Source organism: Primulina tabacum, chromosome 11 (genome assembly GCF_025594145.1).
Source record: "Primulina tabacum isolate GXHZ01 chromosome 11, ASM2559414v2, whole genome shotgun sequence".
In the NCBI taxonomy this organism is placed as follows: domain Eukaryota; kingdom Viridiplantae; phylum Streptophyta; class Magnoliopsida; order Lamiales; family Gesneriaceae; genus Primulina; species Primulina tabacum.
In genome coordinates this window covers 38,651,991-38,665,253 of record NC_134560.1, presented here as the reverse complement: position 1 = coordinate 38,665,253, position 13,263 = coordinate 38,651,991, and the positions used below count along the sequence as shown (strand labels likewise).

General features: G+C 29.8%; 2 protein-coding genes across 3 annotated transcripts; both read right to left on the bottom strand.

Annotated features, from left to right (window-relative positions):
* Positions 1-633: 633 nt before the first annotated feature.
* On the bottom strand, positions 634-4,424 carry LOC142518849 (LL-diaminopimelate aminotransferase, chloroplastic-like). The gene is made up of 10 exons (XM_075621675.1): positions 4,218-4,424; positions 4,057-4,127; positions 3,753-3,820; positions 3,398-3,514; positions 3,025-3,087; positions 2,662-2,766; positions 2,452-2,502; positions 2,054-2,374; positions 1,732-1,938; positions 634-1,095 (listed from the first exon to the last, which is right to left on the bottom strand). The coding sequence occupies exons 1-10, from the start codon at positions 4,301-4,303 to the stop codon at positions 802-804; spliced, it is 1,383 nt and encodes a 460-aa protein (XP_075477790.1). The 5' UTR covers positions 4,304-4,424; the 3' UTR covers positions 634-801.
* A 5,142-nt stretch (positions 4,425-9,566) lies between these two features.
* On the bottom strand, positions 9,567-11,669 carry LOC142518687 (cyclin-dependent kinase F-4-like). 2 transcript variants are annotated; one of them, XM_075621484.1, is made up of 12 exons: positions 11,564-11,669; positions 11,400-11,478; positions 11,254-11,322; positions 11,082-11,171; positions 10,867-11,005; positions 10,628-10,730; positions 10,495-10,547; positions 10,347-10,413; positions 10,094-10,202; positions 9,948-10,013; positions 9,794-9,862; positions 9,567-9,693 (listed from the first exon to the last, which is right to left on the bottom strand). In XM_075621484.1, the coding sequence occupies exons 1-12, from the start codon at positions 11,569-11,571 to the stop codon at positions 9,595-9,597; spliced, it is 951 nt and encodes a 316-aa protein (XP_075477599.1). In that variant the 5' UTR covers positions 11,572-11,669; the 3' UTR covers positions 9,567-9,594. The 2 variants fall into 2 exon arrangements, with proteins under 2 accessions (XP_075477599.1, XP_075477601.1); XM_075621486.1 differs by lacking the exon at positions 9,567-9,693 and having other exon boundaries at positions 9,788-9,862.
* Positions 11,670-13,263: the final 1,594 nt, after the last annotated feature.

The window sequence follows — 13,263 nt, the reverse complement described above, 5'->3', positions numbered from 1 at the left end:
AGATCTCTTGTGAGACGGTCTCACGAATCTTTATATGTGAAACAGGTCAAACCTACTGATATTCATAATAAAAAATAATACTCTTAGCATAAAAAATAATGTCAAAAACTTGTGTGAAACAATCTCACGAGTCGTATTTTGTGAGACAGATCTCTTATTTTGGCCATCCATGAAAAAATGTTATTTTTATGCTAAGAATATTACTTTTTGTTGTGAATATCGGTAGGATTGACCCTTCTAACAGATAAATATTTTTGAGACCGGCTCACAAAATACTTACTCAAAAGTAATAATTTTTCATGGATGATCCAAATAAAATATCTGTCTCACAAAATACGACTCGTGAGACCGTCTCACACAAGTTTTTGCCTACATGTTAACCTTGTTTAATATTTTTGTGTTAATGATTTAATTCCTTGTATAAATATTTCAATAATATTAAATCAACATCCAGTTACAATCATGTAAGCAATGTTGATTAAAGTTCCAAGTTTTTTCTCTAGAAATCTAGAGCTAACCATAAAGTCCTAATTCGGACCCGCGACATCGTGTAGATGATAGTCTCTTTTTTGTTATTGTTATTATTATTAATTCTCTTCTTCAGAGTGAGCTCAGCTTTGGACATGTACACTATGGCTCCAAATTGCTTAATAATTATCAAAACATCAAACATTTGGAAATAAATACAACTTTTAAAATTATTAAAACACAGGTATTCAAATGTATCAACTCTGATTCTGCAAAATCAGGTTCAAATGGCTCGAACCATCGTACCTGTTCTAATCAGACAGGTGGTATGGTTTACTTGTACAACTGCTTGAATCTTTTACAGGCTTCCAAAACATTTTCCCTGTGCCCAAAGGCACTCACTCTGATAAAACCTTCGCCACCAGGTCCAAAACCACTGCCAGGAGTGACAACAACATCGGTCTTCTCAAGAATCTCACTGAAGACTTCCCATGAACTTTGGCCGGGAAAGTGTACCCAAACGTACGGTGCATTTTTACCTCCGTAGACCTTAAATCCAAGAGAATCAAACGTGTCGACTATGATACCGGTGTTTTCCTTGTAGAAGCCGACCACCTCATGCATGGCCTGTCAATAGAGAAGTCATGTCGCTCTTTCAGTGATTGGATGCGCTTTTTGTGTACAATGCAATTTTGACCTCAAAACTATAGTGACGCTGCATAGTTTATCATGCATCACCTATCAATTTGTGTCCTATAAATGTGCTCCAAATAGCACTTTTGTTTCACTCAATTTTCTCTTTCGGGGTGGTTCAATTAATGCCATTTTAATACCAAATAATTACCCTCAATTTTGATCGAATTATACATAAATCAGGTGGTCAATGATGCGGCATGCGAGGATGTTATTTCATTTGATATAAGATCTAGAGATGTAGGCAGAAGATTTTAAACTGCAATTTGTGCATGATTTGTTTCAAAAACTATGTGCGTAGTTTAGTATGTATAGTTCGACCAAAACTATATCACCAACTCAGTTTCAATTCAGTTGAAAGGTGAATAAAGTATCAGAAAGGAATGAGTCACGTTCCCAAATTGAGTGATTTCAGCTATAAGGAACAAAAGTAGCAGTTGAGGCATAAATTTAGGACTAGTCAATACACGCAAACAAACAGGACTAAAAATTTCACGCCTCTGTAGTTACAGGAGCAAACTCTTCGGGGGTGTCTAATGTATGCATCTTGAAATGAGAGAAGGGACTAACCTTAATGCCTTCAGGCGAAACGCAAGCCACACCACCGCCTTGGGCAATGTTAGATGCACCATTAAAACAAGTACAGACGATGCGGTTGAAGTCTTTCGCCACAGGAAATCCATCAGAATACAGGAGCTCTTTTGGAACTGCAGTCCAACCAAGCCGAACGCCAGTGAAACCAGCGTACTTGGAAAAGGAAGAAACTTCGAGCGCAACCTACAAGACGGTTAACAAAATCCAAAAGCCAATGTCAAGTCAGGAAAGTAACAAAGATCAGAAGACGAGAACAAATATGGAAGAATTACATGCAAAACTCAGTTTCCAAACCAACCTCTTTAGCTCCAGGAATTTCAAAAATGGATCTTGGACTATCATCAGATACATACATAGCATAAGCAGAGTCATAGACTATGATGGATCCATTTTCTTTAGCAAATTGCACAAGTCTTGTCAGCTGGTCTCTTGAGGCAGCATAACCAGTCGGATTATTGGGTGAACAGAAAAATATGACATCGGTTCGACCAACAGTGGATAAATCAGGGAAAAAACCATTTTCTGGGGTGCATTTCATGTATTCAATTTTTTCAAACTGCTCAATGTCCTTCTGAAATTGCCCAGTCTGACCCAAAATCACGCTTGAATCCACATATGCCTACATTAAAAAGAACATTTTTCCCTCTATAATCCATACTATTGTAATAATATATGAGCATTCATTGACATATTTACCGGGTATGATGGATCTTGAACGGATATCGTCACCTTAGATCCAAAAAGAACCTGCCTCGAAGAAACAATAAAATCGTTCCACAAATTAAATTCTTTATTTAATAAAAAGCAGTCATCACAGATATTATTCAATCACAAAGTAATATTTCCAAAGATAAAATCATGTAGATAGTTAAAACATAGCGGCAAGAACATACGAACAAAATAAACCTGAAGGCGAGAAATGTCACTTTTTGCGCCGTCAGAGACAAAAATATCACCTTCCTCTAATCCAAGGTCTGCATAATAGGTTGCAGCAATGGCAGCTCTCAATTGCTGAAAAAGAAACAAAGAGAAACTTTGTTTCAGACATTAGCTGCCACATAGACAAAAACATAGAAGCCTGGTAAATCCTTTGCAGTAGACAACTAGCAGATGAACAAATTAACGAAAAAAGAAGACAACGAACAGAAGAAACTGTGAGAGAAAGAAAGCGGTTTAATAATTTCAATATGTAGGTAATTGGCATCATAACAATATAAAGCTAGGCACAGATATAGGACCAAATAAAAAAGGAAAGAGGCAATCACCGACTTTTTCTCCTTGTTCAGCTCCGTAACCACTGTAACCTTCTACAGTTGACAACCCATATGATCTCTGTACACAAATTGAAATCACAAGGGTTCCATCAACTCAAAGAAAAAACACATAAATTAGCATATAAAAGATAGTAACCAAAGAAATACAAAGACAATATCTAGCCAGGAGGGGCTTTTTTTATAAACAACATTATTGTGGACAAATTTTCTACATTATTAAATTTGAAGATACAGAAAATAGCCACCATAAGACAACATTAACTTATTTGGATAAACCTACAAATTCCGACAGCTTGCCTTTGAATTTTATGAAAACTTGACAATTCATGATATTCAAAGAGCTCCCTAAATATTACTGCAATCAATACCTTTGACATTGCAGAAGTTATAACTTCGGGAATGGGCTCGGTGGTGTCCCCAATTCCAAGGCTGATTACTTGGGCTTCAGGATGTTTCAACATGTGTGCAGCTTTCCTTCTGGCAATCTAATACAGGGATAAAAAATGGTAAAAGATCTAAGTTCTCACTCAAAAGCAAAAGTAGAGATGTGAACATGTATAACTTTTCGAGTTAGAAAAAGAAGAACTTCACTCGAATAACTACGCAGTTACACACAGTTATCGAGCCATGACATCATCCGAGAACAAATCAATGTTTAACCAGCAGACGTAATGCTTCAAAAATAGCTAAGAGGTATTTAATTCAAGGAGTTTAAAACAGCACCTCCGGGAAGAGGTAGCCAGCTTGAAGTTTAGCCATGTTTTCGTTCCGAGATACTTTCGTCTTGTAAGCTTCATCAAAAGCAGCATTGGGAATCAGCTTACTGAATAGAGTCGTACACTACGAGCAGTTCATATGTAATAAAACAAAGAAAGCACATATATGCCTTGACAAGACAAGTAAAGCATTGGTAGAAAAGTTACGGAAAAAAATTGAACCCAACAACAACAAAAAATTGCCAAATAACTCTAATACATTACATCCAAAAGAAAAAATATATATTTCAATAACTGGACATATAAATCACCTGTTCTCTCAGGTGTGGCAACACATTTAACGGCCACTTTAAATTTTCCAGGAATCGAAATACTCGTGGACCTGCAACCAAATCACCACAAAATAAAATCGGAAATCGTCTCACTCGTAATAAACAAACTCAACTCTAAAAAAAAAATAGAAACTTGGTACTTGATGTTCTCGAAGCTGTAATGAGCGATGAAACTGGAGGCCGGAGAGGCCATGGATGTGGAAAGATTCTGTTGAATTGCAGACATTTTCAGACAGAAGGCGAGAGAACTTGCGCACTGGACAAAGCGAAGCCGCCATGTCTATTTTTCTCTATATATCTGAAATGATCCGATCCGAACCCTAATCCCATTCCAGGGAAAGGACCGGCCGCTGGCGCACGTGGTTAGGTTTAAGCAATTTACATAATATAAAATAATTAAGTAATTAGCTTACTTTAATTATGTGGTTCAAAATAATTTACTTTATATTAATAAATCAATGTACTAAATTAAATACTGTACATAAAAAAAAATCATAAAATGGGTAACAACCTTAAAATTGAAAAGCCAAAAAATAATATATTTTTATAATTATTTCAATTAATTATTTTTTTGAAGTGAAAAGTATATTTGGGTTATTCAATGAATTGAAATTTTTTAAAAAAACAAATTAAAACAAAACAAAACAAAACGCATCGTCTTGCAAGACTTCAACTTATTTATTTTGTAAATGAAGGAAGCAAAATAAAAAAAACTATATGAAACTAAATCAATTAGGAAAAACTTATTGTTTGACTCGTGAGATAAGATGATATATGAATGATAAATCAACATATTTCAATTGATAATATATTGATTTATTTGAAAAACTCGAGTTAAACAACATATAAACAAAGATTTTTAATCAATTAATGCATCATTTTTCGCATCCATCACTCCTTTGAGTGTATTGAATTGTTTACGAGTCATTTCAGTTAATATTGATTTCAAATTTCTATACGATGTGAAACTTTTTTGCTTTATTATTGTTGTTGTTTATTCGTTGATCAACGGTATATTTTACAATAATTAAATTATTGTACATGATAGTTAGAAATAGGGAAGTAAACATTCATATGTAATTAATTGTGTGTGATTATTAAAAAATCATGTTGATCCATCCTTATTTTCGTAATATCATATATAATGCTATTACGTGTATTTGATTTTGAGCATGATCAACTTGAAAACTTATATAATACATTTTTCAACATAACTTAGATAATTAATCTTTCGAGGTTCGCTTAATCGGTTATATTATATTTCGTTTACATAGCATTGTTTTTAGCTCCAATATTTAATAATATTTGGGTTTACGTTGGATTTTAATAATCTTATGTTATATCGGATTGATGGATGTATTTCAAATCCATTTATTCAAAATTCTTAACTTGTTCGACAAAATCGAAATGAATATCAAATCAACTTCATATTAAGTTATACAATATATTCAAAAATCTTAACTTGTTGATGGCATTACTACATCGTGTGAAATTTAACTTTAAAACAAGTTCTAGATTCATAGAACTTAATTCATGATTTAACTCTCCATGAATTGAATTACAAAATTTTTCTGCATAATCTATATTGAAAAAAGACAAACAATTCATTTTTTTTTTTTTAAAAAAAGACTATATATTAATTCCATGCATTACAAACCGTCATTTCTATTTTTCTGTCTATATTTGAAATTATCCAATCCGAACCCTAATCCCAATTCCAGGGAAAGGATCGGCCGATGGTGCACGTGGTTAGGTTTAAGCAATTTACATAATATAATATAAAATAATTAAGTAATTAGCTTGATTTAATTATGTGTTTCAAAATAATTTACTTAATATTAATAAATTAGTGTACTAAATTAAATATTATACATAAAAAAAAATAAAATGGGTAACAAACTTAAAATTTAAAAGCCAAAAAAATAAATTTTTATAAATTATTTTAAAATTAAAAAGCCAAAAATAATAAATTTTTATAAATTATTTCAATTAATTATTGTTTTTTTTTTTGAAGTGCAAAGTATATTTGGGCTATTCAATGAATTTGATTTTTTTTAAAAAAAAAACAAATGAATCACTTTCTTGAGTATATTAATTGTTTACGAGTCTTTTTAGTTAATACTGATTTCAAATTTCAATATGGCCGATAATTTTTTTGCTTTATTATTGTTGTTGTTTAATCGTTGATTAATTCTATATTTTACGATAATTAATTTATTAAACATGATAGTTAGAAATAGCGAAGTTAACATTAATATGTAATTGTGAGTGATTATTCAAAAATCATGCTGATCCATCCTTATTTTCATAATATCATATATAATGCAATTATGTATATTTGATTTTGAGCATGATCAACTTCAAAACTTATATAATACATTTTTCAGCATAACTTAGATAATTAATTGTTCGAGGTTCGTTTAATCAGATAAATTATATTTTGTTTACATAACATTGTTTTCAGCTCCAATATTTAGTCATATTAGTAGCAAAGCACATGCAACGGACTTGAGTGCTATTATAAATACTAGCATTTCACCCGTGCGATGCACGGAGTGTTGTTTTATATAATTAATTATTAAAATTAGTAAGTATTAATGATTGAATAATTATTTAAAATAATTAATATAATATAATGAATATATTTAAATTTTAAATATTATTATAAAAAGTTGTCATATCAAAATATTTATGTCATTTAAGATAATACTCAAATGATGATAACAATATTCTGTCATTAAATTGACTTATTTAATTTTTTTTAAGTGAAACTGTTATTAATAAATAAAAAATAAAAAAATATTTTAAAAATCATATATTATTTGTTTATCAAAATTTTAAATAATAAATAATTTTTTTTGAAAATTAAATTTTTATGTCACTTATTTAGATGAATAAATTTATTTAATTTTTGAAAATGGTAAATATATTTAAATTAAATTTTTATTAAGATACATATATTAAAGTTATATTAAGATATATAATAATAATAACATTTCACAGGCAGTTAATATACCCAAAATTAATGGTATTTTTAAAAATAGTTGAAAATTTTAATATTATATTAAAATTTGATATTTTATTTAATATGATATAGAGTAGTAAAAATTAACTCTATAAAAATAACACACAACTTAAAAACATAATTAGAATTAAATAGAATGATATAATCAATGCAAATACTTAAATGTAGTTTATCTTTTCAAAGAACATCAAATTTAAATTTAAATTTTAAAAAATAAATTGAAAAAAAATCACATTTCATTACATATTTATTTCTTATTTGTTTCAAATATTTAATATGATAGGTCAATATATTAATAATTATCAACAATTTTTCTTTTATAACATATTAGTGTTGGCGGAAACTTTTTAAATAGAACAAAAACTATGTTTATATATATATATATATGATATTATTTGAGAATATTTTTCACTCTTTTCATGATCGGACGCTTGAATATTTCATATATGTGTGAACCCCATAAAATAAAGAAAATATAAATAATACATCTATATCAAAAAAATAAAATATATGAAAAAAAATTGTAGCCTCTTGTTATAAAAATAATAAGTTACATTTAAATTGATATAAAAATAATAAAATTCAAATTTGAATTACTAAAAGAATTGATGTAATCAATGCAAACAATAAATGAAATTATCATTTATTGCATTGCACATATTTCAATATTCATGATATATCTTTCCATTTTTAGAAATGACATTTTGGCGGAAAATTACTATTTTTGGCAAAAACTTTGATTTTATATATATATAGATTGGTTGTAAATTTGTAAATCAATGTAGACATATAATTTTTTTCACAAATTATTCAATAACAAATATTATTTCATGGTTTACCTATCATTTCAAATAACAATGGTTTAATTTCTCCAATCTTTTCTTTGTTTAATTTTTGAATTATTCAATATCTATTTTAATTATTTTTTAAATTTTTTTTACTTCTTTGTTTGATTAAATATCTAATTTTCATATGTCGTTTTCATCATCTGATTTGAAGTTGATTAATCACTTTAATATTTACCTTTTTTTCTTATGACCTTATTTTGTTTATTTGAATATTCACACTTCAGGTCTTACTTCATTTTATTTCCTCTTATTTTTTTGAATTATCACTTGGTTTCTCCACATCTTTCACCACCATTGACAAAACATCATTGTTCTTAGTAATTAATTAGTCTAATCTAAAATGAAACTTGTGTTTTTTTTTGTTTAATTATCTAAAGTTATCTTTAGTTTAGACATATATTTTATCAATAAATAAACTAAACTAATACTTAAATAAGTTTTCAGCTATATCTTTTGGACACATACATACAATTTACAATCATAAAAAAATTTCAGTCCAACGTTACATTTACACAATTCTCATTTACATATCTTTTCGACACATACATACAAAAGCAATCTCGAAATAGCGTGCATTTAGGTCAAATATTTATGATTACTAAATAGTAATTTAATGTCCATTAGAAAACCTTCTTTAAGTGATAACTTTTAATACTCCACCTATTTTTATAAGAAAAATTAAATAAACTAATTAAATATTGTATTTTTTTTTTAGTAAGTAATTTGGGAGGAACTTTCCTATTTTGACAAAAACATTGCATATATATATATATAGAATAGATTTGGGTTTACGTTGGATTTTAATAATCTTATGTTATATTGGATTGATGGATGTATTTCAAATCCATTTATTCAAAATTCTTAAATTGTTCGACAAAATCGAAATGAATATCAAATCAAATTCATATTAAGTTATACAAATAATTATTCAAAATTCTTAACTTGTTGATGACATGAGAGAGCTACGTCGTGTGAGATTTAGGTAAAAACAAGTTCTAAATTCATAAAACTTGCTACAATCTTGGCTTCTGCTGACAATGATCGATATATTCGATGCAGTCGAGAAATATTTGGAGAGGTGCACGTGAAACTATGGTGGGAAACTAACAGAGACAGAATAAAATCTCAACACCTTTGCCAATCAATTTATGATGTCTGCTTATTAAAATGGACTTTATATAATGAAAGAAGTTTCTTAATCATGATCATTATAGGCAAAAACTTTAATCTCCACTTGTTTTTTTTAATTAATCATTTACCAATGTTCTAGAAAGTCATAATTATTAATCTTATGCTTTCTTCATCGATTGTTTTCTATATATACGTATTATCTGTATATATACACACACGATTTTATTTTTGTAAGTTATAGCATTGTCAGTTTTAATATTTCACTTGTTGCTAAGTTGACTCTGGTTTATAATTTCTACATTTACACAATCATTTTTCTATGCAAATTCCAATCAATTAATATTACAATTCATGATTTAACTGTCCACGAATTGAATTACAAAATTTTTCTAGATAATCTATATTTAAACAAAGACAACCAATTCCCATTTTTAAAGACAAAAACACAGACTATATAAATGTTAATTCTATCCAAATCATTATATATAACATCTGACAAGTCTATCCAACCGCCTACACCATGATAATGTGGTGGTCTTCAATACCCGCGGGATGAGGTGAACTTTGAAGAACATCTGAATAGCTTAAAAATGGTCGGACGAAGCAGCGACTCTGCAATATAATGTTGTCGAGAAGATATCAAACTTGGTTTTAAATTTAGAATTTAAATAGTTTTTAGGATAAATTTTTTAAAAAAAAAACGAAACTAAACCTGGAAAAAAGGGTGTTTGAGAGCCTCTATCGCCGTCGGCCTCTTGGATGGATTCCAAGAACAAAGAGACTATATATATTTAGCGGGGAAAAACTTGTGAGATTGAGAAATATGATCTTAAAAACAAATATGATATCAAAAAAGTTTGTCTTACTTTAATAAGATCAATCGCGTCCTTGCTAACACCCGGCATCGATGCCGAAAGGAGGACACCGGAAACCTAATACATATAAAATTTTAAAAATATACGTACAGTACATAAAAAAAAAAATAGTGTTAGGGAGCCAATCAAACACTCACCTGCGGAAAGTTGTAATTCATGGCTTTGGCGAGTTCAAGGCCCTCCGGCCATTCATTCTTGGTCGGACTCCCTATTATGCAACTTATTTTATGAAGTTGGTCTGCTTCACTGCATTAAAATATTCAATGTTTTAAAAAGGCCAAAACCTTGAGAGGTAAATCATGAATTCTATCGCTGCAAACCAGACAAGAAAATATGTTCCAACGAGCTAGCACACCATTATCTTCAAAGGAGGACGACGAATGTACGTACCTTGAGCCCGGAAACAAAACGCGAAGAGTAAACAGTTCAGCCATTATAGCACCCATAGCCCACATGTCTACCAAGTAGAAAGAAAATATAATGTCAAAAGGAGAAAACAAATTTATATATCATCAACTAATTTGTGTCGTATACGTACCGACTGGCGGACCGTAAGTTGGAGAACCGAGTAGAACTTCAGGGGCCCGATACCTGCAAGATAAAACCAGGTTGAGTGACAAGAAAAATCGCAAGTAGTTATTTACATGAGAGAATTAACAGCAACTACTCACCAGCGTGTTGTGACATAATCTGTAAATAGAGGGTGAGAATCAATCTCACGGGCCATACCAAGATCTGCAATTTTTATGATATCTTTTGATGCCAACAAGTTTTCTGTCAAAATAAATGAACAAGATGTTTTGACCAAACATTACAAAGGCAATTCAACACTAGATTTTACATACTTGACAGACTTCATCCAATTGATAAACTAACTAACAGAGCTTGATGAAGACTACAGTTAGTTAACCTGGCTTGAGGTCACGATGGAAGTATCCACGTTGATGCATGTGTGCAAGACCTTCAAATACTTGGAAGCACCATATTCTCACTTCAGGTTCAGAAAATCGTTTTCGGCTGTTGTTCATCACTTGAAGTAGATTGCAGTCCTGAAAGACAAAAGATCGTAAACAGGAAGCAAAGCAAATAAAGACAGGGAATTAATAATAATGTGTGTTAATCTACCATGTATTCAAAAACAAAATATAAGTCACCATATTCCAGGATAACTTCTTTGAGCTTTATTATATTTGAATGGTTCATTGCTCTCAGCGTCTGCCAAGAAGAAAACCAATAAGTCACGCCGAACAAAATGAAAAAATCCGATGATAAACAAAGAAAGAAACAAATCGCCAACCTTGACTTCTCTCAGGTTCATGCACTGTTCCCACGAACGATATTTTGTTTTCAGCTTCTTGATAGCAACCTGTGCATCATGTTATGGATTAAATGTTCGGCTGTTCAGAAGTTTAACTTTGAAATCCAAAATATAGTGACACCTACCACTTCACCAGATTGCTTACTCACAGCCTTCCAAACATTTCCATACGAACCACTGCCAACTTCCTCGACAAAATTGTACCTGCGCGCAATGCTCGTGATCTCAATTGGATGAATGAGAAATAAAACATAATAAAAAGTGCTAGTTTACAAACTATATATCAAACCTTTCCATTCTTCCGGCAAAAGAAAGTCTTTATCGATGTACTGATGCGTAAACCTCGACGACGAATTTGAAGTTTGTTATATATACTCACTGAACAAGATAATGATCACCTCGACACCTGCAAGTACGTATACGATCATCGTCTCATTCATGCAATCGAAATAAGCAAAACTAATCTATTTGTGATCGACTGTGTTAACTAAATCAGATACATCAAACGTTGGGAAGATTTTCGGATGGAAAATCAATTTGTTTTAGTGAATTTCATAATAATGTTCTAAGAACAGAATGAAACTATATCTTTTATTTCTGTATCAAAGGCTTTTGTATTTTTAAAAATTTTACCATATTTTTTCTTGGTTTTTCTTCACGAAATCACGCAAGCAACTAATATACCACCCGACCCAAGTACTAATATCAATCAAGATTACAAAAATCGAAAAACGGCAAGGAAACCATAAATCTTTGGTAGGAATTGGTTAAAAAAAAAGTTGATTCCAAGACCCGTAAATCAAGAGTCGAAAACTCATTTCAAATGATCCCCCAGCGAAGATGGAATTGAAGAAGTAAGGGACGCAGATAGAGAGAAAATATGAAAAACTTACAGCTTTCTTTCTCTCTTGTGAGTCGTTAATGTATGGTACTTACAGCTTTCTTTATATATGTTTCGAGGAGATCTTTCTATATCTACTTAGATATATGTTCAAGAATTTATCCCGGTGATATGGAATTTAAAAAATTATGTCAGCAATTTTTTAAAAATATATATATTTTGAAGAAATAATTAGAGATAAAATATATGTAAAATAGTATTATTGGCTCATCCATATGGATAATTTGTTGATGTGGATAATGATTATGGATAATTAGTTGATGTGGATAATGACTAAAAAATAAAATAAAAGCTAAGCCTAATGACTGAAATTCAAATTTAAAACACAAATTTTAAAATTTTATCTTTTTATTTTATAACGAAAAATAACATATATTTAAATAAATATATATACATATCTACATTAAATATAAATTGTTATTATTTTTAGTACAATCATATGTTAAAGGTTTTGCATGCATTACAAATTCAGTGATCATAATTGACTCAATATGTGGGATAAAAAAAATTTTAGTACAATGGTAATCATTGGATCTACCATGAAGGTAATATCCTCGAGTTAGATTGAATCATAATCTATTATTTTATGATGATTAAACTCTGATAAAAGATTCATTGAGGTGTTTCTGATATGGTCCTTGAGGTGTTTTGATTCAATGTTTTTTGTCTTCTGATTTTTGGATTTGAGCCTTTGTGTTGCATTTAGATTGATGAATTTTAGATCTATCGATTTCACAATTATTGACTTGTTTAAATAGATAAAATTCAAGTTGATTCAGATTATGTAATTTCAACAAATTTCACAAAATAATTAGGTAAATGTATATAGAACTGAAAATAAATATAAGAGAGAAATACGACTAAGAAGAATATACTGAATCAACTTGAGTAACTCTTTTTTTATTAGCAATATTGTGGAAAATATTGATTATTAAAATATTAAATTTCAAATAATATGAATAAATAACAATTTTTTTTACATATAAGTAAATATATATTATAATTGATTTTAATGATATCTTTCTAAAAATTACAATTGATAAAGAGATCATATGAATTAAATATTAAAAAATGATGTGAGAATGATG

Coding starts and splice junctions, on each gene's coding strand:
- LOC142518849 (XM_075621675.1), bottom strand. CDS start 4,303: ATGTCTGCAATTCAACAGAATCTTTCCACATCCATGGCCTCTCCGGCC. Junction 4,128..4,217: donor TACAGCTTCGAGAACATCAA/GTACCAAGTTTC, acceptor ATTTGGTTGCAG/GTCCACGAGTATTTCGATTC. Junction 3,515..3,752: donor CTGGCTACCTCTTCCCGGAG/GTGCTGTTTTAA, acceptor TCCCTGTATTAG/ATTGCCAGAAGGAAAGCTGC.
- LOC142518687 (XM_075621484.1), bottom strand. Junction 10,548..10,627: donor GATTATGTCACAACACGCTG/GTGAGTAGTTGC, acceptor TTTATCTTGCAG/GTATCGGGCCCCTGAAGTTC. Junction 9,694..9,793: donor TCAAACACCCTTTTTTCCAG/GTTTAGTTTCGT, acceptor ATTATATTGCAG/AGTCGCTGCTTCGTCCGACC.